The sequence below is a fragment of the Mangifera indica genome, chromosome 18 (genome assembly GCF_011075055.1).
Source record: "Mangifera indica cultivar Alphonso chromosome 18, CATAS_Mindica_2.1, whole genome shotgun sequence".
NCBI classification, from domain to species: Eukaryota; Viridiplantae; Streptophyta; class Magnoliopsida; order Sapindales; family Anacardiaceae; genus Mangifera; species Mangifera indica.
In genome coordinates this window covers 12,042,851-12,067,035 of record NC_058154.1, presented here as the reverse complement: position 1 = coordinate 12,067,035, position 24,185 = coordinate 12,042,851, and the positions used below count along the sequence as shown (strand labels likewise).

General features: G+C 33.0%; 1 protein-coding gene and 1 pseudogene across 11 annotated transcripts in view; both read left to right on the top strand.

The window, feature by feature from the left end:
• The window catches only part of LOC123202167, a 49,821-nt gene that overhangs the window by 381 nt on the left and 25,255 nt on the right, over nucleotides 1-24,185 (top strand). For 4 of the 11 annotated variants that reach the window (XM_044617981.1, XM_044617975.1, XM_044617976.1 and 1 more), the window contains exons 1-2: nucleotides 5,741-5,870; nucleotides 8,404-8,544. In XM_044617981.1, coding sequence (XP_044473916.1) covers nucleotides 8,514-8,544 — 31 coding nt within the window. In that variant the 5' untranslated portion in view covers nucleotides 5,741-5,870; nucleotides 8,404-8,513. Of the gene's footprint in view, nucleotides 1-78; nucleotides 134-479; nucleotides 538-635; nucleotides 700-786; nucleotides 831-1,082; nucleotides 1,191-5,316; nucleotides 5,409-5,503; nucleotides 5,596-5,731; nucleotides 5,871-6,078; nucleotides 8,074-8,329; nucleotides 8,545-8,862; nucleotides 8,918-11,193; nucleotides 11,252-11,349; nucleotides 11,414-11,500; nucleotides 11,565-11,845; nucleotides 11,938-12,030; nucleotides 12,074-24,185 lie in introns of those variants that run through there. The other 7 variants (XM_044617982.1, XM_044617978.1, XM_044617971.1 and 4 more) reach the window with 6 other exon arrangements.
• On the top strand, nucleotides 22,494-22,557 carry LOC123202518 (annotated as a pseudogene).

The window sequence follows — 24,185 nt, the reverse complement described above, 5'->3', positions numbered from 1 at the left end:
GATATTATAATTTCGTAAGTAAACTAATCAGTAAGTTGTTATTATTGTAATCCTGACATTATATTAATTCTTTTATAGGAGGACTACTGGCCCCACAGGGCATTCCACAAAAGGGCAATGGACTTTGGAAGAGGTGAATATGTACTTTCTATCTATAGCTTTTTTTGCCATTCTTTAGGTTTTCAATGTCCTTCCATCTTCCTTGAGATTCAAAAATTTTATTTTATGTGATCTTATGATGATATAAAATATTGGCTTCATTGCATGTTACCTTTTTGTAACACATAATGACTATTCAATCTGATTCCATCAGAGAGAGACCATGAAACTATACTGGCGTTCATATTTTATAGTGCATAAGGATTTTGTACCATTCATATATTAGCTTTATTTTTGAGATGATTTACACGTGCACAGATTGTTCAATTCTATTTTATTTTATTTTTTATTAGCAAGATGGTTTTTCATTTTATGTTCAGGATGAGATATTGCGGAAGACTCTTCAATGATTCAAGGGAAAGAACCGGAAGAAAATTGGTATGACTGTGGAAGTTTTTGTGTTTTGCCATCTCTTGATTCTTTGATATTCTTTTTATATACACACATGGTCTAATTGCAGTTTGTGTGTTTTTCAGCGGAATGTTTCAGGGACTGGACAATTGTGCAGTGCTTACACATGGTGTGTTTTGCTATCTCTTGGTATGAATATGGGAGCTTTTGTGTTTTGCCATCTCTTGATTCTTTGATATACACACATGATCTAATTGTAGTTTGTGTGTTTTTCAGCAAAATGTTTCAGGGACTCGAAAAATGTACAGTGCTTACGCATGGTGTGTTTTGCTATCTCTTGATTCTTTGATATTCTTTCATATATAAACACATGGTCTAATTGTAGTTTGTATGTTTTTCAGCGGAATGTTTCAAGGACCGGTCTGTACTGTACACACATGGTCTATATACGCATGGTGTGAAAATCAAAGTTTGTGTGTTTTTCTATCGCTTGGTATGAATATTGAAGTTTGTGTGTTTTGCTCTTGATTCTTTGTTATTCTTTTATATATAAACACATGGTCTTATTGTAGTTTGTCTGTTTTTCAGGGGAATGTTTCAAGGACTGGTCTGTACGGTACACACATGGTCTATATACGCATGGTGTGAAAATGAAAGTTTGTGTGTTTTGCTATCTCCTGGTATGAATATTGAAGTTTGTGTGTTTTGCTCTTGATTCTTTGGTATTCTTTTATATATATACACATGGTTTAATTGTAGTTTGTGTTTTCTAGCAGAATGTTTCAAGGACTGGACAGATGTACAGTGCATACATAGGTGGCAGAAAGTCTTGAATCCAGAACTAAGATTTCATAATAATTTACTTGAATGTCAAATATAAGGAGGAGGGTAAACAACCAAGATGAGGAGACTACTTTAGCTCTAAGGATGGAAAAGGGAAAATCTTACTCGATTGGTAAGTAGAATACAAGTGTGAGGAGGACACTCATAGGAAGCCAAAATTTGGATGCGACATTAGCTCTAAGATTGTAGAGAGAAAAGGTCATTTAGGCTTTCTAGACACAAAATATGAAACGTTTATTAGTATTAAATATAGATTCAAGTGTAAGGGCAAGGGAAAATCTTACTCGATTGGTAAGTAGAATACAAGTGTGAGGAGGACACTCATAGGAAGCCAAAATTTGGATGCGACATTAGCTCTAAGATTGTAGAGAGAAAAGTTCATTTAGACTTTCTAGACACAAAATATGAAACCTTTATTAGTATTAAATATAAATTCAGGTGTAAGGACAAGGGGATATGAGCATCAAGTATGAGCAGTAGGAGGACAAGAAGTCGAGATGAGGTGCGATATTTGCTCTAAGTATAGATAGGGGAAGGGAAAAAATTAGTTTAAACAATTTTTTAAAGATTGATAAAATTTTATCATAATTTTTTTTTTATTATACAATTTTAGCCAAAAATCTAAGTTAATAGTAGTCTTGGATTCTAAGAAAGTATAGATCTAAATGCTCTTATTTCATTGGAAATTTGAAAATGCTTTAACAGTGAAATATCTTTCACTTTGTGCTCTTTTAATTTGTTGATTCTTGATGAATTGTATTTTTATTTAATATAAAAAATACTTTAGTGTATGTTGTATTTATATTTTTGTGTTCAAATCTCTGGAAAAAAAATGAAACTGTAGAAATCTGTAAAATTTTTGTGGGGTATGTCAGGTAGGTCGGTCGGTTTGAGACCTGGCCCGACCTGCCACATTTTAAGTGGTAGGCCAGGTGCTAAGTTGATCGCCCTACCAAAAGTTCATACCAAATAAGTGATAGGTCAGGTCCTAGGTAAACTGACCTAACAATTTCACAATAAGATGGTAGGTTGGCCAGCCTACCATCTGGCCTACCCCACGAAAATTTTCTAAATTTTTACAGTTTCGTTTTTTCCAGCAATTTGAACAAAAAAAATATAGATTCAATTTAATTTGATGGATTTTTCTTTTTGTAAAATAAATTGTAGCATTTAGATCTAAACTCGGATTAAAATTTTTTTAAAGAGTAGACAAATGTATTTTCCTTAGGCTCTTAGAGTCGAAGACAGGGGTAAATATGCATTAAAATAAATTTTTGGCTAAAATTGTATAATGAAAAAATAGTGATAAAGATTGTACAGACAATTAAAAAAAATACACGAAGTATGTGACCATCACTAGTATCAAACTATGATTTACGAATAAGGATAAGAGGGATACGAAAAGCCAAAATGATGATGAAGTGATTCAATTAACTCAAAGTTTGTAAAAATAAAATAACCCACTTAGTTTTATAAAAATGTAAGGACGCGAGCATCAAGTATGAGGAGAAAAGGGATTGAAAGCCAAAATGAGGAGGTCGCATTAGCTCTTAGGATAGAAAGCGAAAATCTTGCATAACTAGTAAGTAGAAATAAAAAAGTGAGGACACATACGAAGCCAAGATGAAGTTGTGATATGAGCTCTAAGGTTGCAAAGAGAAGAGTTCATTTAGGCTTTCAGGATTCGAAGTATGAGACCATCACTAGTATCATACAAATATTCAACTAAAAGGACGAAGGGGATGTAAAGCCAAATTGAGGATGAGGACGTTGAATTAATTCAAAGGTTGTAAACAGAGAATAGCCCGTTTAGATTTTATAATAACTTAAGGATGAGAGCATCAGATATATGGAAAAGGAGGATTGCAAGTCAAGATATGAAGACACATTTGCTCTAATGAAGGAAAAGGAAAATCTTGCATTAGTGGACAAAGGGGCTGGTTTGTGAGAAATGACTTGAATTATTTAGGTTGAAGGCATGAAGGTTTAGGCTTGTATTGTTGGGTGTTCTATGGCTAGTAATTTTGTTTTTCTCAATTGATTCTTCTTCTTCAATAATTCTTTTTCAATATTACTATTCATCAATTAATCAAACTTGAATCGATCATTTTAGTTCTGAGCTAAACTTGATAATTTGTTTGGCTGTGTCTACAAAGGAGTTATTAATCCTTATAGCTGAAACTTTTGTGGACTAATGAGTAGTAAATTACTAGGGCTGGTTAATATTAGATGAGAGTAGCTGGTTTATATATTTGTTGCAATTATTTGTGCTATTAATCCTTTGGTTGGTTAATTTGCGCCCAAGGTATATGGAATGCCATTTGTGATATTAGTTGTTATGGTATGATTTATCTTTCATTTTGATGGTGATTTATGTTATTGATTACTATCTTTCTATGTTGAATTGCAAATTACTGCTGATTTATGTTAAGCTTTTTAGATTATGTTCTCCAAGAAGTACTTTTCTCTCTACTCACATTGGAGTTCTAATAGTCAGCCTGACTTTTAAAACGAAATCATTGTTTGTTGATTCTGATTACATCTTTTCTTATTCATGTCAGCCTGCAGTTTTGTGTGCAACCAAAATTTTACTATTTTTTGGGTTGATTTATAATGATTTGGAGAGAATATACAGGGGAAAATCATCACAAAGTAGGAATTGGGGTATGCAGCTTTATCTTTTTGACAAGCAACCATGGAAAATGAAGGATAATATCTACTCCTTTAGAGTATGCAACTTTTGTTATGGTGGTCAGAGAATGCAATCTTGGCATAGGTAATTTTTTAAAAGCGTCATGTATTAGTATTCTTTTTTCAGTCTTGACTATTATTGCATTGTGTATTTGTTTTTTTAAACCTCTTATAACATTCTTTAGTTCAGGTTTAAGTTTTAAGTTGTTTTAAGTTTGTTTTGGGCTTGCTTTACTCTTTAGTGAAAATAGACATGACTACTAATCAACATTTACAATCTGTACTCTCTTCCACATTTAGTGTATAAATGAATGATTTTAATCTTGATATTATAATTTCGTAAGTAAACTAATCAGTAAGTTGTTATTATTGTAATCCTGACATTATATTAATTCTTTTATAGGAGGACTACTGGCCCCACAGGGCATTCCACAAAAGGGCAATGGACTTTGGAAGAGGTGAATATGTACTTTCTATCTATAGCTTTTTTTGCCATTCTTTAGGTTTTCAATGTCCTTCCATCTTCCTTGAGATTCAAAAATTTTATTTTATGTGATCTTATGATGATATAAAATATTGGCTTCATTGCATGTTACCTTTTTGTAACACATAATGACTATTCAATCTGATTCCATCAGAGAGAGACCATGAAACTATACTGGCGTTCATATTTTATAGTGCATAAGGATTTTGTACCATTCATATATTAGCTTTATTTTTGAGATGATTTACACATGTGCACAAACTGTTCAATTCTATTTTATTTTATTTTTTATTAGCAAGATGGTTTTTCATTTTATGTTCAGGATGAGATATTGCGGAAGACTCTTCAATGATTCAAGGGAAAGAACCGGAAGAAAATTGGTATGACTGTGGAAGTTTTTGTGTTTTGCCATCTCTTGATTCTTTGATATTCTTTTTATATACACACATGGTCTAATTGCAGTTTGTGTGTTTTTCAGCGGAATGTTTCAGGGACTGGACAATTGTGCAGTGCTTACACATGGTGTGTTTTGCTATCTCTTGGTATGAATATGGGAGCTTTTGTGTTTTGCCATCTCTTGATTCTTTGATATACACACATGGTCTAATTGTAGTTTGTGTGTTTTTCAGCAAAATGTTTCAGGGACGCGAAAAATGTACAGTGCTTACGCATGGTGTGTTTTGCTATCTCTTGGTATATGGAAGTTTTTGTGTTTTGCTATCTCTTGATTCTTTGATATTCTTTCATATATAAACACATGGTCTAATTGTAGTTTGTCTGTTTTTCAGCGGAATGTTTCAAGGACCGGTCTGTACTGTACACACATGGTCTATATACGCATGGTGTGAAAATGAAAGTTTGTGTGTTTTGCTATCTCTTGGTATGAATATTGAAGTTTGTGTGTTTTGCTCTTGATTCTTTGTTATTCTTTTATATATAAACACATGGTCTAATTGTAGTTTGTCTGTATTTCAGCGGAATGTTTCAAGGACTGGTCTGTACGGTACACACATGGTCTATATACGCATGGTGTGAATATGAAAGTTTGTGTGTTTTGCTATCTCCTGGTATGAATATTGAAGTTTGTGTGTTTTGCTCTTGATCCTTTGTTATTCTTTTATATATATACACATGGTTTAATTGTAGTTTGTGTTTTCCAGCAGAATGTTTCAAGGACTGGACAGATGTACAGTGCTTACATAGGTGGCAGAAAGTCTTGAATCCAGAACTGAGATTTCATAATAATTTACTTGAATGTCAAATATAAGGAGGAGGGTAAACAACCAAGATGAGGAGACTACATTAGCTCTAAGGATGGAAAAGGGAAAATCTTACTCGATTGGTGAGTAGAATAGAAGTGTGAGGAGGACACTCATAGGAAGCCAAAATTTGGATGCGACATTAGCTCTAAGATTGTAGAGAGAAAAGTTCATTTAGGCTTTCTAGACACAAAATATGAAACCTTTATTAGTATTAAAAATAGATTCAAGTGTAAGGGCAAGGGAAAATCTTACTCGATTGGTAAGTAGAATACAAGTGTGAGTGTGAGTGTGAGGAGGACACTCATAGGAAGCCAAAATTTGGATGCGACATTAGCTCTAAGATTGTAGAGAGAAAAGTTCATTTAGGCTTTCTAGATACAATATATGAAACCTTTATTAGTATTAAATATAAATTCAAGTGTAAGGACAAGGGGATATGAGCATCAAGTATGAGCAGTAGGAGGACAAGAAGTCGAGATGAGGTGCGATATTTGCTCTAAGTATAGATAGGGAAAGGGAAAAAATTAGTTTAAACAATTTTTTAAAGATTGATAAAATTTTATCATAATTTTTTTTTATTATACAATTTTAGCCAAAAATCTAAGTTAATAGTAGTCTTGGATTCTAAGAAAGTATAGATCTAAATGCTCTTATTTCATTAGAAATTTGAAAATCCTTTAGCAGTGAAATATCTTTCACTTTGTGCTCTTTTAATTTGTTGATTCTTGATGAATTGTATTTTTATTTAATATAAAAAATACTTTAGTTTATGTTGTATTTATATTTTTGTGTTCAAATCTCTGGAAAAAAATGAAACTATAGAAACCTGTAAAATTTTTGTGGGGTATGTCAGGTAGGTCGGTCGGTTTGAGACTTGGCCCGACCTGCCACATTTTAAGTGGTAGGCCAGGTGCTAAGTTGACCGCCCTACCAAAAGTTCATACGAAATAAGTGATAGGTCGGGTCCTAGGTAAACTGACCTAACAATTTCACAATAAGATGGTAGGTTGGCCAGCCTACCATCTGGCCTACCTCACGAAAATTTTCTAAATTTTTACAGTTTCGTTTTTTCCAGTAATTTGAACAAAAAAAATATAGATTCAATGTAATTTGATGGATTTTTCTTTTTGTAAAATAAATAGTAGCATGTAGATCTAAACTCGGATTAAAATTTTTTTAAAGAGTAGACAAATGTATTTTCCTTAGGCTCTTAGAGTCGAAGACAGGGGTAAATATGTATTAAAATAAATTTTTGGCTAAAATTGTATAATGAAAAAATAGTGATAAAGATTGTACAGACAGTTAAGAAAAATACACGAAGTATGTGACCATCACTAGTATCAAACTATGATTTACGAATAAGGATAAGAGGGATACGAAAAGCCAAAATGATGACGAAGTGATTCAATTAACTCAAAGTTTGTAACAATAAAATAACCCACTTAGTTTTATAAAAATGTAAGGACGCGAGCATCAAGTATGAGGAGAAAGGGGATTGAAAGCCAAAATGAGGAGGTCGCATTAGCTCTTAGGATAGAAAGCGAAAATCTTGCATAACTAGTAAGTAGAAATAAAAAAGTGAGGACACATACGAAGCCAAGATGAAGATATGATATGAGGTCTAAGGTTGCAAAGAGAAGAGTTCATTTAGGCTTTCAGGATTCGAAGTATGAGACCATCACTAGTATCATACAAATATTCAACTAAAAGGACAAAGGGGATGTAAAGCGAAATTGAGGATGAGGACGTTGAATTAATTCAAAGGTTGTAAACAGAGAATAGCCCGTTTAGATTTTATAATAACTTAATGACGCGAGCATCAAATATATGGAAAAGGAGGATTGCAAGTCAAGATATGAAGACACATTAGCTCTAATGAAGGAAAAGGAAAATCTTGCACTAGTGGACAAAGGGGCTGGTTTGTGAGAAATGGCTTGAATTATTTAGGCTGAAGGCATTAAGGTTTGGGCTTGTATTGTTGGGTGTTCTATAGCTAGTAATTTTGTTTTTCTCAATTGATTCTTCTTCTTCAATAATTCTTTTTCAAAATTACTATTCATCAATTAATCAAACTTGAATCGATCATTTTAGTTCTGAGCTAAACTTGATAATTTGTTTGACTGTGTCTACAAAGGAGTTATTAATCCTTATAGCTGAAACTTTTGTGGACTAATGAGTAGTAAATTACTAGGGCTGGTTAATATTAGATGAGAGTAGCTGGTTTATATATTTGTTGCAATTATTTGTGCTATAAATCCTTTGGTTGGTTAATTTACGCCCAAGGTATATGGAATGCCATTTGTGATATTAGTTGTTATGGTATGATTTATCTTTCATTTTGATGGTGATTTATGTTATTGATTACTATCTTTCTATGTTGAATTGCAAATTAGTGCTGATTTATGTTAAGCTTTTTAGATTATGTTCTCCAAGAAGTACTTTTCTCTTTACTCACATTGGAGTTCTAATAGTCAGCCTGACTTTTATAAGGAAATCATTGTTTGTTGATTCTGATTACATCTTTTCTTATTCATGTCAGCCTGCAGTTTTGTGTGTAACGAAAATTTTACTATTTTTTGGGTTGATTTATAATGATTTGGAGAGAATATACAGGGGAAAATCATCACAAAGTAGGAATTGGGGTATGCAGCTTTATCTTTTTGACAAGCAACCATGGAAAATGAAGGATAATATCTACTCCTTTAGAGTATGCAACTTTTGTTATGGTGGTCAGAGAATGCAATCTTGGCATAGGTAATTTTTTAAAAGCGTCATGTATTAGTATTCTTTTTTCAGTCTTGACTATTATTGCATTGTGTATTTGTTTTTTTAAACCTCTTATAACATTCTTTAGTTCTGGTTTAAGTTTTAAGCTGTTTTAAGTTTGTTTTGGGCTTGCTTTACTCTTTAGTGAAAAGAGACATGCCTACTAATCAACATTTACAATCTGTACTCTCTTCCACATTTAGTGTATAAAGGAATGATTTTAATCTTGATATTATAATTTTGTAAGTAAACTAATCAGTAAGTTGTTATTACTGTAATCCTGACATTATATTAATTCTTTTATAGGAGGACTACTGGCCCTACAGGGCATTCCACAAAAGGGCCATCGACTTTGGAAGAGGTGAATATGTACTTACTATCTATAGCTTTTTTTGCCATTCTTTAGGTTTTCAATGTCCTTCCATCTTCCTTGAGATTCAAAAATTTTATTTTATGCGATCTTATGATGATATAAAATATTGGCTTCATTGCATGTTACCTTTTTGTAACACATAATGACTATTCAATCTGATTCCATCAGAGAGAGACCATGAAACTATACTGGCGTTCATATTTTATAGTGCATAAGGATTTTGTACCATTCATATTAGCTTTATTTTTGAGATGATTTACACGTGCACAAACTGTTCAATTCTATTTTATTTTATCTTTTATTAACAAGATGGTTTTTCATTAGCTCTTAGGATAGAGGCGAAAATCTTGCATAACTAGTAAGTAGAAATAAAAAAGTGAGGACACATACGAAGCCAAGATGAAGATGTGATATGAGGTCTAAGGTTGCAAAGAGAAGAGTTCATTTGGGCTTTCAGGATTCGAAGTATGAGACCATCACTAGTATCATACAAAGTATGACGATGAGGACGTTGAATTAATTCAAAGGTTGTAAACAGAGAATAGCCCGTTTAGATTTTATAATAACTTAAGGACGTGAGCATCAAATATATGGAAAAGGAGGATTCCAAGTCATGATATGAAGAGAGATTAACTCTAATGAAGGAAAAGGAAAATCTTGCACTAGTGGACAAAGGGGCTGGTTTGTGAGAAATGACTTGAATTATTTAGGCTGAAGGCATGAAGGTTTGGGCTTGTATTGTTGGGTGTTCTATGGCTAGTAATTTTGTTTTTCTCAATTGATTCTTCTTCTTCAATAATTCTTTTTCACGATTACTATTCATCAATTAATCAAACGTGATCTGATCATTTTAGTTCTGAGCTAAACTTGTATTGGTTGTTCTAGATTTGAGCCAAACTATGTCTACAAAGGAGTTATTAATCCTGATAGCTGAAACTTTTGTGGACTAATGAGTAGTAAATTACTAGGGCTGGTTAATATTAGATGAGAGTAGCTAGTTTATATATTTGTTGCAATTATTTGTGCTATAAATCCTTTGGTTGGTTAATTTAAGCCCAAGGTTTTGAGAAAGCCTAGGTATATGGAATGCCATTTGTGATATTAGCGGTTCTGGTATGATTTATCTTTCATTTTGATGGTGATTTATGTTTTTGATTACTATCTTTCTGTGTTGAATTGCAAATTACTGCTGATTTATGTTAAGCTTTTTAGATTATGTTCTCCAAGAAGTACTTTTCTCTTTACTCACATTGGAGTTCTAATATTCAACCTGACTTTTATAAGGAAATCATTGTTTGTTGATTCTGATTACATCTTTTCTTATTCATGTCAGCCTGCAGTTTTGTTTGCAACCAAAATTTTACTATTTTTTGGGTTGATTTATAATGATTTGGAGAGAATATACAGGGGAAAATCATCACAAAGTACGAATTGGGGTATGCAGCTTTATCTTTTTGACAAGCAACCATGGAAAATGAAGGATAATATCTACTCCTTTAGAGTATGCAACTTTTGTTATGGTGGTCAGAGAATTCAATCTTGGCATAGGTAATTTTTTAAAAGCGTCATGTATTAGTATTCTTTTTTCAGTCTTGACTATTATTGCATTGTGTATTTGTTTTTTTAAACCTCTTATAACATTCTTTAGTTCAGGTTTAAGTTTTAAGCTGTTTTAAGTTTGTTTTGGGCTTGCTTTACTCCTTTAGTGAAAAGACATGACTACTAATCAACATTTACAATCTGTACTCTCTTCCACATTTAGTGTATAAATGAATGATTTTAATCTTGATATTATAATTTCGTAAGTAAACTAATCAGTAAGTTGTTATTACTGTAAGCCTGACATTATATTAATTCTTTTATAGGAGGACTACTGGCCCTACAGGGCATTGCACAGAAGGGCTATGGACTTTGGAAGAGGTGAATATGTACTTTCTATCTGTAGCTTTTTTTGCCATTCTTTAGGTTTTCAATGTCCTTCCATCTTCCTTGAGATTCAAAAATTTTATTTTATGTGATCTTATGATGATATAAAATATTGGCTTCATGGCATGTTACCTTTTTGTAACACATAATGACTATTCAATCTGGTTCCATCAGAGAGAGACCATGAAACTATACTGGCGTTCATATTTTATAGTGCATAAGGATTTTGTACCATTCATATTAGCTTTATTTTTGAGATGATTTACACGTGCACAAACTGTTCAATTCTATTTTATTTTATCATTTATTAACAAGATGGTTTTTCATTTTATGTTCAGGATGAGATATTGCGGAAGACTCTTCAATGATTCAAGGGAAAGAACCGGAAGAAAATTGGTATGACTGTGGAAGTTTTTGTGTTTTGCCATCTCTTCATTCTTTGATATTCTTTTTATATACACACATGTTCTAATTGCAGTTTGTGTGTTTTTCAGCGGAATGTTTCAGGGACTGGACAATTGTGCAGTGCTTACACATGGTGTGTTTTGCTATCTCTTGGTATGAATATGGGAGCTTTTGTGTTTTGCCATCTCTTGAATCTTTGATATACACACATGGTCTAATTGTAGTTTGTGTGTTTTTCAGCAAAATGTTTCAGGGACTCGAAAAATGTACAGTGCTTACGCATGGTGTGTTTTGCTATCTCTTGGTATATGGAAGTTTTTGTGTTTGCTATCTCTTGATTCTTTGATATTCTTTCATATATAAACACATGGTCTAATTGTAGTTTGTTTTTTTTTCTGCGGAATGTTTCAAGGACCGGTTTGTACTGTACACACATGGTCTATATACGTATGGTGTGAAAATGAAAGTTTGCGTGTTTTTCTGTCTCTTGGTATGAATATTGAAGTTTGTGTGTTTTGCTCTTGATTCTTTTTTATTCTTTTATATATAAACACATGGTCTAATTGTAGTTTGTCTGTATTTCAGCGGAATGTTTCAAGGACTGGTCTGTACGGCACACACATGGTCTATACACGCATGGTGTGAATTTGAAAGTTTGTGTGTTTTGCTATCTCCTGGTATGAATATTGAAGTTTGTGTGTTTTGCTCTTGATTCTTTGTTATTCTTTTATATATATGCACATGGTTTAATTGTAGTTTGTGTTTTCCAGCAGAATGTTTCAAGGACTGGACAGATGTACAGTGCTTACATAGGTGGCAGAAAGTCTTGAATCCAGAACTGAGATTTCATAATAATTTACTTGAATGTCAAATATAAGGAGGAGGGTAAACAACCAAGATGAGGAGACTACATTAGCTCTAAGGATGGAAAAGGGAAAATCCTACTCGATTGGTGAGTAGAATACAAGTGTGAGGAGGACACTCATAGGAAGCCAAAATTTGGATGCGACATTAGCTCTAAGATTGTAGAGAGAAAAGTTCATTTAGGCTTTCTAGACACAAAATATGAAACCTTTATTAGTATTAAAAATAGATTCAAGTGTAAGGGCAAGGGAAAATCTTACTCGATTGGTAAGTAGAATACAAGTGTGAGGAGGACACTCATAGGAAGCCAAAATTTGGATGCGACATTAGCTCTAAGATTGTAGAGAGAAAAGTTCATTTAGGCTTTCTAGACACAAAATATGAAACCTTTATTAGTATTAAATATAAATTCAGGTGTAAGGATAAGGGGATATGAGCATCAAGTATGAGCAGTAGGAGGACAAGAAGTCGAGATGAGGTGTGATATTTGCTCTAAGTATAGATAGGGAAAGGGAAAAAATTAGTTTGAACAATTTTTTAAAGATTGATAAAATTTTATCATAATTTTTTTTTATTATACAATTTTAGCCAAAAATCTAAGTTAATAGTAGTCTTGGATTCTAAGAAAGTATAGATCTAAATGCTCTTATTTCATTAGAAATTTGAAAATCCTTTAACAGTGAAATATCTTTCACTTTGTGCTCTTTTAATTTGTTGATTCTTGATGAATTGTATTTTTATTTAATATAAAAAGTGCTTTGGTTTATGTTGTATTTATATTTTTGTGTTCAAATCTCTGGAAAAAAATGAAACTGTAGAAAGCTGTAAAATTTTTGTGGGGTATGTCAGGTAGGTCGGTCGGTTTGAGACCTGGCCCGACCTGCCACATTTTAAGTGGTAGGCCAGGTGCTAAGTTGACTGCCCTACCAAAAGTTCATACCAAATAAGTGATAGGTCGGGTCCTAGGTAAACTGACCTAACAATTTCACAATAAGATGGTAGGCTGGCCAACCTACCATCTGTCCTACCCCACGTAAATTTTCTAAATTTTTACAGTTTTGTTTTTTCCAGCAATTTGAACAAGAAAAATATATATTCAATTTAATTTGATGGATTTTTCTTTTTGTAAAATAAATAGTAGCATTTAGATCTAAACTCGGAATAAAATTTTTTTAAAGAGTAGACAAATGTATTTTCCTTAGGCTCTTAGAGTCGAAGACAGGGGTAATATGTATTAAAATAAATTTTTGGCTAAAATTGTATAATGAAAACATAGTGATAAAGAAGTTCATTATACAATTTTAGTCAAAAATCTAAGTTAATACTAGTTTTACCCTTGTCTTCAACTTTAAGAACCTAAGCAACTCTTTTGGCTATTCCAAACAAATATTTGATTATTATTTCAAAATCAAAGCAATATAATAGAAATCTTGGGAGAACTTTTTCTATTCTAATAAAGTATAGATTTAAATGCCCTTATTTCATTAGAAATTTTGAAATCCTTTAAAAGTAAAATATCTTTCACTTTGTGCTCTTCTTTCTTAATTTGTTAATTTTTGATCAATTGTAATAAAATTACATTAGTTTTATGTCGTATCTATATTTTTGTGTTCAAATCTCTGTAAAAATCTAATACTAGTTTTACTATTGTTTGAACTTTAAGAACCCTAAGCAACTCTTTTGGCCATTCGAAGCAAATATTCGATTACTATTTCAAAACCAAAGCAAAATAATATAAATCTTGGATAAAACTTTTTTTGTTCTAAGAAAGTATAGATCTAAATGTTCTTATTTCATTAGAAATTTGAAAATCCTTTAACAGTGAAATATCTTTCGCTTTGTGGTCTCTTAATTTGTTGATTCTTGATCAATTATCTTATATCGTATCTATATTTTTGTGTTCAAATCTCTCAAAAAAATGAAACTGTAGAAATCTGGAAAATTTTCGTAGGGTAGGTTAGGTAGGTCGGTCGATTTGGGACTTGGCCCGGCCTGCCACATTTTAAGTGGTAGGCTAGGTGCTAAGTTGGCCGCCCTACCAAAAATTTATACTAAATAATTGATAGGTCGGGTCCTAGGCAAACTGATCTAACAATTTCACAATTAGTGGTAGCCTACCCTATGAAAATTTTCTAAATTTTTGTAGCTTTGTTTTTTCCAACAATTTGAACAAAAAAATATAGATTCAATTTTATCGGATGGATTTTTTCTAAATATAGATCTAAATAGCGTTTAGATCTATGGTTGGATTAAAATGTTTTTAGTGCATAGTTTTAAAGAGTAGACAGGTGTATTTGCCTTAGGTTCTTAGAGTCGAAGACAAGGGTAAAATGTGTATTAAAATAATTTTTTTCTAAAATTGTATAGTGAAAAAATAGTGATAAAGATGAAAAAATGGTTAAAATAATTAGAAATACATGACTGTATAGCTCTTAGGGTAGAAAGCGAAAATTTTGCACGACTAGTACACAGAAATACAAAAGTGAGGACACACATAGGAAGCAAAGATGAAGATGTGATATGAGCTCTAAGGTTGCAGAGAGAAGTATGAGACTATTACTAGTATTATACAAATATTCAACTAAAAAGGACAAGGGGGATGCAAAGTCGGCGGGTTTGGGATGCAACCCGACCTTCCACTTATTTAAAATAAGTGGCAGGTCCTAAGTTGGTCGCCCTACTAAATTTACACCAAATAAGTGATGGGTCGGGTCCTAGGTTTACTAAGCTATTGATTTCACACTAAATGGTAGGTTTACCAATCGGTCTACTGCATGAAAATTTTTTTAATTTTCACAGTTTCATTTTTTCAAATATTTGAACGCAAAAGTATAGATTCAACTTGATCTGATATATATTTTTTATATAAAATAAACAATAGCCTTTAAGGGTCGTTTAGTTCCAATCATTAAGGATTATCCTGATAATCTATCTTTTATTATTTACATGATTTTATTTGGTTTATTAATAATAAAAGATAATGGTAATCTTCTATTACTATTGGTGATGCGACAGGTAATTTAGGTGATAATCTGATTACCACATTAATCTTAGGTATTAAAAGATTGTCAAGGTAATATTAATTTTATTATAATTATAGTATTATTTATTAATTTTTTTAGACCAATAAATTTATTTTTAATTGATATAACAAATAATATAAAAAAATATTTAAAAATAATTATACCTAAGGGCATTTAAGTAAAATAATTTACTTTTATTGCCTCTAACCAAACACAATAATTATTTACACCTTACCATTTTTACCAAATTTCATCAAACATATTAATAATTTATATCTAGTAATCTATCTTTAAGATAATTTTTATACTTAGGTAACAAAACATTAGTCAAACCAAACGCTCTCTTAGATTTATACTTGGATTAAAATAAGTTTGATGCATGGTTTTGATAAATTTACTTCGACTTTTCTGAGAGTAGGTTGATGTGTTTGCCTTGGGTTCTTAAAGTTGAAAACAAAGGTAAAACATGTATTAAAATACAATTTTGGCAAAAATTGTGTAAAGAAAAAAGTAGTGGCTAAGATTTTATATACAATAAAATAAATGGTTAAAATAATTAATTTCCTAAGGGAAAATCTTGCACAAGTAGAAATATAAATGTGAGGACAGGCAATTGAAGCCAAGATAAGGATGTGACATTAGTTCTAATGTTGCAAAGAGGGGAGTTCATGGAGGCTTTCAGGGAAATTCATGAGCAGTCCTGAAAATCAATTTTTGTTGGGGATTTGGCTGCTGATTCACTGACTACATGTCTATGAAGGGTGCTAAGGTTGTCATTGGTAGGTTCACTGGACTTACTAAGGGCTATGGTTTTGTGAGGTTTGGTGATGAAAATGAACAGCTGTGTTTCATGACTGAAATGAATGGAGTGCTCTGTTCAACTAGGTCCATGCTGATTGGGCCAACTGCTACCAAAGGTATGTGTTGCAGTTGATATTATCAATGATGATATGCTATAGTTGCTGCAAGAAATCTGTTTGACTTTTGCTATGATTTGCTTATCTGTTTGCTCTACCATCTTGTACATATGAATTGGTAGCTTCAATGTTTGCTGGTTGTGTAAACTTTTGCAAGGTGAACTTGTTGAACAGTGTTCTAGATTCACGTTCTTTCAGTTAAGTCCTTGAAGATGTGCTGAATTTACCAAGTGATTTCCTTCCAATAATTGCCTCTGTAAACTTGGGCTCATTTAATTCAATTGAAACATGCAAAAACTTATACAAAACTCATGTTTTCTTAAAGCAGGACGCCAAGAGGCTCCATTATGGGCGGCCTGGAACTGATTTCGGATGAAATGATTCCACTTTAATGCGTGGCCTCATTTTAGGTAAGTTATTTTGTTTACGTCATAAGCTTCTTCAATTTCTCATGGCATTTTGTGCTACATTTGTAGTTACTTTTTCCAGTTCCTCTTACCAATTATGGTCCTTTTCCAAAGTCAATATTTTTCTTTTTCTTAGTTTTTTTAATTTATACCGAAAAACTGTTGTTTATTTCTTGCGGATCAATTTCCTCTGCTGTTACATTTTCTTTTCATTTTTAGTCCATTTGTAAAATATGCTTTATGTTATTGAAAGAACCTAAGTTTATTTTTGGGCTTTGATAGTTGACATGAAACTAGCTGGAAGACTCACGGAGCAGCCGTGGATAGTGCTGCTTGCATGTTAATTTATGTTGCTGTATATTCTGTCATAGAAAGTTTTTGTATCATTTCCTGTTTAATTGTGCTTCCTGTTTATTCTTTTATTCTCCTTTGCTACTTTGGTTGCTTCTGAGAACATTTCAGCCCCAGCGAACCACACAGGCTGCATATTTATTTCCTTAGCTTATATATAGTTGTTTGTTTTATATCTACAAATTTAGGTTCAGTTAAAGTATTAAATCACTGTTCATCTTAATCTTGTGTTTCTGTAAGTTATTTCAGTTTTTTATTTGATTTTATTATTTTAAAGCCTTGTGCTTGTTGAAGCAGCTAAATTCTAGTTGTTTAATATGCCTCTACCACATTCTTTTGATCTTATTTCTTTTTGAAAGTGTTTACTTTGTTTATGGGCCTTATGATGTACAACTTGTGTAACACATTATATAAATTGTATGTGGAAGCCTTAATCCTAATTATTGAAGAGCATAGTGTGTAATAATCCCCTCACTTTTGTAAATTGTTTGGATTGTTTACCCATGCTTTTTCATTCTCCTTACTTACGTTATTTTCTATTTGTAATTGACTTTTGCTACGTCAATCAGGTTTTGTAAACATTACAGTGTTGTCAATTTGGTTGTTGGTGTGGGAATGTAATTGTCCTCGAGTTTTCTCGACTAAATACCATTTAAAAATTTCCATGTTTGATTGTTTTCAATGTGACAGACCAGTGTTATGCCTAGGTGTGCAGGCCTGTGGGACAGAAATCCATATGAACTTTGATCTTTTTATTTTCCTGACATGTATTTGTCATTTGCAGCTACCTATCAGAATAATCGAGGAAACCAGTGTGAGAATGATCCAAATAATACGACAGTGCTTAGTTGTGTTCATGTTGATACTAATTTTTTTGCTTATACTCAGACTGACTTGTCAACTTCTTGAATTCAGATATTTGTTGGTGGCTTGGATCCTAGTGTTTCAGATGACATTTTGAAATCAGTTTTTGGTCAATATGGTGAGTTAGTTCATGTGAAAATTCCGGCAGGAAAACATTGTGGTTTTGTATAGTTTGCTAACAGGTAAATAGTGAACCATTTGTAATTTTGATTTATTTCCCTTTTTCAATATTGTCATCTTGATTTTGGTGTTTCATATTATGTTTTTAAGAGCTTGTGAGGAGCAAGCCTTGTCAATGTTGAATGGAACCCAATTAGGAGGGCAATACATTCGACTTTCATGTGGAGGTAGTCCTTCTTACAAACAGGTTTCATATCTATAATCATGCCTTCTATCACTTGTTTCCTTAGTGCATGTTGTTCCCCTATGTTTGAAAATTAGTAGTGCTAATCGATACATTAACTTAGGATCAGCCTGATCAAGCTCAGTATGGATATGCACAAGGATATGAGGCATATGGATATGCGCCTCCACCCCAAGACCTGAACATGTATTATGGGGTTTATCCTGGATATGGAAAGTACCAGCAGCCAGGGGCATACCAACAACCACAGCAGGTGAGTTTTGTCTGGCATAGCTAAGATTGCCTATTCATTGTTGAATAGTTTAGTACATTTCTGGGGAAATATTATTTTGATTTACTTATTATGCTTGTGCATTGTGTAGTGATCAGTCAATGTCGGGATGTTAAAGTTAGTGTTGGTATGATCAGTTGAATTTTAAGGTTCGGATGGCTTTTTAATGTTGCTGTGTTTGGAGTTAAGAGTATGATTTTCTTCTCTTTTTAATTCTATGTTTTTGTTTGTAAGGTTGGTTGTATGTTGAAGCACTATAGGTTGGGGCTTTAACACGAGCATAGAGGCTTTCATTTGATAAGTTGGTGTAGCTGCCGCATTACTCTTTGATGTTATTTGTGTACAATTTGCTATTTTAATTATCTTATGTGATGTGCTTTCAACTTTTTATATTGCTATTTTAATTATCTTATGTGATGTGCTTTCAATAAAGTTAAATATAGTGAAGGGTGGAGTGATTATGAAATAATAGAAAAAAAAGAAAAACTTACCGAGAGCTTTGAAGTAATACCAAATAAACTCATATGAATCAAATTCCAGAGGGGTAAATCTGAAAGTCGTATTGCTCCACATCCTCAAAATCCTTCAGTCTTTGCTTTTGCTCCGACAGTGGCCACCATAATTCCAATTTGTTGAAAGTCTTAATGTGCCATAGATCTTCAGGAAGCTTTCTCAAGTAAGCACAAGGATTGATAACTAAACATTCGAGGTTTGGCATGGCTCCTGTTTCCATTGTCCCACTTTTCTAGCCACAGCATTGATTTCAGATGCAAAGCCCTGAGCTTTAAGAAACCACCGGAAGTGGAAGCCAACTTTCTACCAATATAAGAATTGTGATTCTGCTTGAGGATTATAAGATGTTGTAGTTTCTCCAGTGTTGGCACGGGATCATCCTTCAGTTCAGTATTTGGCATGCTCAGTTGCGTCAGTTGTGGAGGAAACTGATACTCACTCAGCTTAATTGCTGAGATCATTGAGTTCTCACTTTTATTCACCAGCATCAATGATTCAAGATTGAGTGGTTTACAGAGGCTTTCGGACAGCGTAGATTGATATGAACTCAAGTTTCCATGTATTCGAAGACTTGGAAGATTAGGCAGTCTGCTCAGTACACCTTGAGTACAACTACTGGGGTGTAAGGTTGATATGAAATTGAGATTTTCCAGAGAGTTACAATATTTCCCGGGATGTGCAGGCAATTTGATGAGCTTAAAATTCAGACGCCTCAGTTTGTGCATCTTCCAAATATCATCTGTTGTATCGTCTGTGGAGCCATTTGGCATGTCCAGAGTGTACAGGTTGAGAAGATTGTTGCATAATTCTGAAAGAACTCTGGTGAGGGAAGGAATATTCAACTTTAAGTACCTCAGAAGAAACGAAGTTTCTATTCCAGTGGGATATTGTTGGAGAACCAGAGCTCCCAAATCTAATAGCCTGAGTTTGAAGTTTTCAGAAACGTGATTATCTGGGCCAGATTGTTGCTTTTCGAGCCAAGGCAGAACAGTGAAGAGAGATATGGGGCAGAGTACTTTGAAGGTACAAATATGCTGGCATCAAAATGAATAGAGAGCTGTTTAAATCTTTTGAGTGGCGGCTCATCTTCAATTTTAAGTTGAACATGGATAAACTGCACCTTCTCAACCATGATGCTAAATAGAATATCCCGGGTATAACCATTAATGTTGTATGTTTTAATTCTACCTCCAGATGTTCTCTTTTCTACTTGAACAAAGCCCGGGGCTATCAGCTCTTTCAAGTACTCCTCAGCTGTTGCCTCACTGTTATGATGGATGAAACCTTCAGCAATCCAAAGCTGATACAAGTGCCATGTGAATATGTGAAAGCCTTCAGGAAAGACAGCAAAATAAAGAAAACAGGGTTTCAAGTTCAAAGGTAGATTCGGGAAAGAGTAATTATACATGTGATATTTTTTTTGTTTAACAATTTGTGAAGTGAAATGGACATGTATAATTGATATTTTCTGCATTAGAATAGGTTGTAATTCTTGTAGTGATATGCTAAAATTTATCATCTCAACAGGGCAAGGAATCATTGATATTGAATACCAACAGGGGATACTCATATTTTTGGAATGTTATATTATGTTGTATGTGTATGATTGAAGTCTTAAGTTAATGCATGCTCTATAGGCATGGTTAATGACGCTTTTCTTCAGAGGCAGTACTTCTCGAGGGAATGTTACAATTCTTAACCAAATGAACCAAAGTGCAATGCTATGTGATATTTTCCTCATTCAACACAATAACAAATGATATTCTTAATATGACATTTCATGTTCTTTCATGGTCATAATTTCAGTTTTAATCCTTACTAATAGCATTTTAACTAATAATTTTATCCATAATTTGGCTTTCACATATTTCTTAATCAACATGCAATCTCTAGCATCAAAAATCTGTTACACGTTCATCAAAGCATGAGAAAACATTAAACCCTTATTTACCTCTATTCTGACCATAAAGTTCGATGCCAGAAACTTCTTCTTGGTCATCGAAAATCCTCTTCCGATGGCCCAAAATCTTGTATGCTAAACAGTTAAAGTTTAAATATGGGATGAGAATAAAATATGATCAGAATCCATTGAGAGGGAAATCTTGAAGCATATATCCTAAACAAATCCTATAACCTTGAAGGGTTTATTCAAAATATTGTTAGATGTTAAAAATTTCTATGGCTGATACCTTAACGCCACCTATAAAAAATAACGTGGCATCATGTGTGAAATAACATAACACATGTTATGTTGCATATAAATTTATGCATGCCGAGTAAAATCTCAAGCAACCTTCTACAACTTATATAATAAAATTACACTGTGCCCTCCAAATCTCAGACAAGTTTAAAAGGATAATTGTTATATTTTATATATTTTCCGGAAAATGTGAACAACACTTTTGAATGTCAACAACTAGGAAAGAACAAAATATCCAAATCGAAACTAGCACTCGTCAAGTACACAAATTTTTATTCTAGTTCCTATCCAAAAACATTTTACTCCATGAAGGAATTTCATAACCCATAATAAGTTTCGTTTGATTCAACTTTCACTAAGATATAGGAAGTTATTAATTGAAAATAGCCTTGTTATAACCTAGAGATAAGACAACAAATGCATAAGAAAATTTTGCCGTTACATAATCAGTCTATCAATTCAGTCACGTGAAATCAAAGTTTTCTTCTGATAGTCGCTTTATTTCAAGTTGATGGGCGTCCCAATTATAGCCAACATTAAAATCATTGGTTGTTATTAGTACTCTACTTCTGTTGTAATCATTAGGAAGGCCTGGATGAGTTGGGGTGGAGTTGAGACGGGCTATTGGTGGAAGAGAAACTGTCGGGAGGGAGAGACGGCTGGCGATGGTGCTAGAAAAAGTGAACGGATTTGAAAACTACACCTAGGGGGGAAAATATAATCTTTTCAAACTTGGCTTAGAAAATAAAATGTTAGTTTTTAAACTTTTAAGAGGGAAAATGAGATTAAATTTTTAGGGGTTAGGGTTTCATTAAATTTAACCGGTCATAGCTGGGTAAATAGTATTTTCAAAGTTAATAGGGAAACTTTGAGATTTCGCATACTCTGGGTGGAAAATAGTCCTTCGGCCCACGTTAAGACTGTCCCGTTAGTTTTAATATTAAATGATTAAATGATTTTAACACGCTCATCCTTTCCATACAGACAAAGCCCGCCCAATATGCATAACGATTGATATGCGGTGGGCCCAACTGGGGATGCTGAGTTTGGGAATATCTTTGATTTGGATTTTTTTTAATTTTCATTCTTCGGTTTTTCAAATATCATGTGGTGGGCTTGATATATATAAGAAGTGAAAATATGCCCGTTCTAAGATTTTTTAGAAAAAAAATGGCCGTTGGTTAGGGTTTCCATGTGTTTAAATCAGACCAATCATACTGAATATCCTTCGCCTGCCTGCCCCTTTGAATCCGTTTCTTTCTTTCTCAGTATCTCTTTCTTTGATCTTTTTAATTTCAAAACTATACTTGCAGATCAGTTTCTTCTCTTGCTTCACTTTGGATCTGCAAAGGCGCTTCCTCTCCTTCCCACATCGACTTCTTCTAAATTAAGAATCTTGAAGCTGCGTAAGGTGAGTTCATTAGGGTTTCTGAATTTCATCACCAATGTTGCAAATTGGTTGCCATGATGATTTCTAAATGTATTGTTTAATGAAAGTTGATCCTGAGCGGTTACCCGAGCAACTGAAAAGATTCCTTTCGGGTTTTGTTGGAATCTCTTAATGATTTGTTTGTTTGCTTCTTCCTATTAAGTTTAGTCAGAGACGCCTTTCTATCTCTAGACTATTTTCTTCCACTTCGTCTGTTAATAAAATTTTCTTTTTGTCCTTTTATGAAGTTCTTGAGTGAGGCGGTTGCATGCTCTTCTGATTTATAGACTCCTATGCAATTAAGTCGTTAATTCTGTTGAATAATGATTAAGAATGCAAACTGGTCTATCAAATCTAGGATATTATAATTGGGATTATAATTTTTGCTTTTATCTTATTGATGAATTTCTTGGACAATGAAATGTGTGTGTAAAAAGCATGTTAACCGAAGAACTTTAATGTACAACATTGTTGTGGTGCAGTTGGTATTTATGATTTGAAAAAACATGTTTTAAAGACTGCTACCTAGTTCAAATAATTTTTTTATTTTAAATTATTTATTATTATAATTTGTTAATGGCAAATGAATGACTTGTTTATATTGGTGATTTATTAAATACTTTGCAGGTTGACTCTAGAGATGCACATATTCAGTTCTTTTATATGGAAGTGGTGCATTGGTTGCTGTGTGGTTGGCATCAGCAATTGTCAATGCTGTGGATTCTATTCCTTTGGTATGTATGCATACCCATTCTATTCCAATAGCTGACAGGGTTGGGTGACATTACACCGCTGTACCTAGCAAGCCCTTCCAATACTATCTTAGTTCTTGAAAAAATTTTAGCCATGTCTAATAAATACTTGTGTGGCTGAATATATATAACGTGAAGTATTTAACAAATGTTTAAAATGGTTCCTTAAATTTATTTTTCCAGGTTAGATGTATTTGAGGAGAAAATCTCCCTTTCCTTCTGTTCTCCCTTAAAACTTCCTTTTTGGTATATTTCCTATGTTTTTGGTAATATTTTTTCAGGTGGTCTGTTGTTGCTGATGGAACTAGCGTGTCTATTAAGAGGTGTATTGGATGACACTTTAGAAACCGTCTGAAGAAGACGAGGTGATATACAGTTTGGAACATAAGATGTTGAATCAAGGGGTGCAGGTTAAAATTTAAGTATCTTAATTATGCATTTAGCATATGCACTTTGTTTAATTAATTTTTATGCTTTTTTATTATTATTACTTCTTTGATTTATTTCTAGTATTTCAGTGGTTCTTGATGCTATACATTCAAAATTACATATAACTCTGCAATCTGCCCATGTTATGCAGAAAGAGGATTATCTCTATTCTTATTATTTTTTGTTGTTGTGAATGATGTTGCTATACTATTTCATTACTATTTTTAGAGTGTGAGAAGCTCGAAAAGATTTCTAATTGAAGTAGAAAATTGATGTGGTTATTAGTTTAAGGGGTTCACACTTTTGAGAGGAAAGGGAGCTCGATACATCCTTACTTTCCACATTTATAGGCTATATAAATGAACTCTTTACTCACGAATTATGGTACCTCTATATCAATTCTGTATAGATCACTGAATAGATCCATACCCACCTTTGGTTTAGGTTGACCAATGACAAACATTTTTAGTTGGAACAAAATGTACCATTCCTTGAAGACGATAGGAACCTCTAAAATTTTCTTGTATACTATCTTGTTGCC